At 41.3% G+C, this 2,721-nt stretch overlaps 1 protein-coding gene across 3 annotated transcripts; it reads right to left on the reverse strand.

The window, feature by feature from the left end:
- Window positions 1-926: 926 nt before the first annotated feature.
- RB195_012177 (uncharacterized protein) lies at window positions 927-2,334 on the reverse strand (the record flags this gene model as incomplete). 3 transcript variants are annotated; one of them, XM_064193919.1, is made up of 5 exons in its annotated part: window positions 927-1,067; window positions 1,123-1,248; window positions 1,308-1,409; window positions 2,059-2,142; window positions 2,299-2,334. In XM_064193919.1, 5 exons carry the CDS (start codon window positions 2,332-2,334, stop codon window positions 927-929), a joined length of 489 nt encoding a protein of 162 aa, XP_064051503.1. The 3 variants fall into 3 exon arrangements, with proteins under 3 accessions (XP_064051503.1, XP_064051502.1, XP_064051504.1); XM_064193921.1 differs by lacking the exon at window positions 2,059-2,142; XM_064193920.1 differs by lacking the exon at window positions 2,299-2,334 and having other exon boundaries at window positions 2,059-2,088.
- Window positions 2,335-2,721: the final 387 nt, after the last annotated feature.

The following is a 2,721-nucleotide window of genomic DNA, read 5'->3' on the forward strand; positions in this document are numbered from 1 at the left end:
AATCGAACTAAGCCGAAGGGCAACGTTGAATTCATAGTCAGTATTATTCTGTTAGTTATATTTTGCTTATTACTTAATATTATTTATTTATAGGTAGTTTTGGGTTGTTCTGAAACTGAAACTCTTTCTTCAAATCATCAACTTTTTTAGCTTTTTCGGAACGGAACCAAACAGTTTACTCCTCAAGTGTTAAGAGATGCTGTAATTTCTTAGTTTGTTTATGTGTATTTGTTTGTACTGGGCAGATATTCTGTGTTTAAAATTTCTTTGTTACGTTTCTTACGTTTTGACAACGACAATAGTCTTTCGAAATGTACGTGTCCTGTCCAGAATGCGCTTGACCCTCAAGGAAATCAAAAAATCAAATTATTCAAAAATTAAGAAATTAAGGTGGGATTAAGTTACCATGGATAACCATTTAAAAATACCTCTACATTTTATTGGACTATAGATACATTTTCAACTATTTGCTATTTTTATTGACTAAATTTAGCATTTAATTAGCTTCCAAAAATCTCTGAGAATGTGGACGATTTTTTGTTCTACTTTAAAGGAGGGATAGGGGGAAATAGTAGTTAGGGGCACTCATTCGCACCCTTATTTCTGGACGCTCTAACTTACTTTTCTCCCTTAGTACCTTTAACTTAAATATCATAGATCCTCTAAGACTAGTGCTTGAGCCTTAGGGCCCCGTTTGATTTAGTTATTTATTTCGAGAAATAAGGGTGCCACTGGGTGCCCATCCCCCTCCAACTTCATTTTAGCCGGGATAGGTGCTTTCAACCGGAATTAGAATATTTCGCTCGGCAGATGTACTACAACGTTATTACCGATTTGGCGTAAAGATAACTCGAAAGTTCTAGAATTTTTTTTTCTCTCGAACATTGGCAATCAAGACCAGCTATAAGATGCTTTATTCATCCATACTACGAGTAGAAGACTTCAGTGTGATTGCGACCCATGCAAGAAAATGTCAAACAAATGGAGAATTTCAGGCGGTCACAGGTGGCGTAGGCGTGCTTGATGTTGTACTCGTACGATTTAATCCCAAGTAAGAACTGTTGGAACTGGAAACATCGATTTATTGACTGATAAAGTCCAGTACGAAGCAAAAGTCATCACCATTAGGCAATCAACACCTCGCAGCCCATATATTAGCATCCACCCATCTTTTGTGTAAACTTTTCCCATTCGTTGGAAGTTGCGATCGTTGAAATGAATATTGTTCTCTTTGCCGAAGTCGGAGAACTGCAACGGGGATGGAGGTGTGGAGGCTGTCAGTCCTCACGGGATAGAAATAGACCTACCATTTTTCGGAAGTCTTCGTCTGTCTCCAACTCGTTTCCATGAATCGGCTCCAAGGTGACGTCAATTCTTGGCGCAGTAGGCCAGTCCGGAAAGGCGAATGCCTGCACAGTGAAATATCCTTTAAAGGCAGCATGGGGAAATTTTGATGTCGTATACTTTGCACTAGTCGGTACATCGAACAGATATCGATGCATACTGTTCTTGCACAGTGGTGTCCAGGGGTGATCGCGCCGCTGTGGGGGGTGTTGGCAGCCTTGTATAGTAGGGTCAAAACGACAGCAAATGAAGCAAGTACGCAATTGCGTACGCGGCTTCTCTTGAGGCGCATCGGTGGAGCGTGGAGGCTGGGAGCGTGCCGAAGTCCTTGCCGACACCACTCATCACTGTAGTTTGCGACGGTCCCAACCCGGCCCCAATTGCCTCCAGCGCAAAGTTTCGAGCGCGTTCGCAAATGCACCGCAACTACCGTCGTGATTCATGTCGTTTTGACCCGACTATAGAGATAGAGCGCTCACCTTGGGCAAGTATAGGTATCCTCGTTTAGTCGTATCAACTAATGCAAAGTTTACGACAGAAGACAAGTGTCACTATAAAGCATCCCTTGACTAACACAACGCTATTCACACAAATCATTGTGTTATTAAGGTCATCTATGCTCAGGTGCCGAGGTCAGGTTATAATTTCGAAAAAAAAATGGGTCCCTTCCCGTGAGGAGATTTCATTTCGTTAAATGGTCAGTAAAGAACTAACCTCTGTTGTTTCTCCTGTTGTGGTCATCATTTTGACTTTATACCAATCGGGAGTAGAAGATGTTCCAGTTTCAGAATGACTTCCCTGCAGATTTCACTTAATTAAACACTTTGCTAAGTGATATTTTGTTCAGGATTTTGTATAAAATTTTGGGGGGAAAGGGACCCGTTCATTTCATACTCGGCACCTGAGTACACCTTAAGAACACTTTAGAATAGTGCTTAGCAAGTTTGTATTTACCTGGCATAGAATTACAAGGACCAAGTAACGGAACATTCTCCAGTTGATGGCTCTGCTTCGTTTGCAGTTTATTTATAGGGGCCTTTGGGCTCTGTTTGGGTGCGAGATGATGACACAGTGTTGGAGGCGTTTTCATATGGGACGAAATGGAATTTCATGTAAAGTAAACAAAAAAAGCTGTGATGAAAAGCTTTGCAAGAAGCGAGCAAATTCACGTACTCACAAGAACAAAGTTTCCCTGAGTGAAAAATTTATGAGATTTTTAGGATTTATAGCAGATTTTTTCCGTTCATGATTTGTCGAATCCACCCTAGCGCAAAGCAAGCCTTTTATCCCTTCGGGGTCGATAAATTGCTACCAGACTTGTCTAGGAGGATACAAACACTGACTTCGCATATCGGCAAGAAGTCTGGAAGGCTAGAT

The sequence above is a fragment of the Necator americanus genome, chromosome III, assembly GCF_031761385.1.
Source record: "Necator americanus strain Aroian chromosome III, whole genome shotgun sequence".
Taxonomy (NCBI): domain Eukaryota; kingdom Metazoa; phylum Nematoda; class Chromadorea; order Rhabditida; family Ancylostomatidae; genus Necator; species Necator americanus.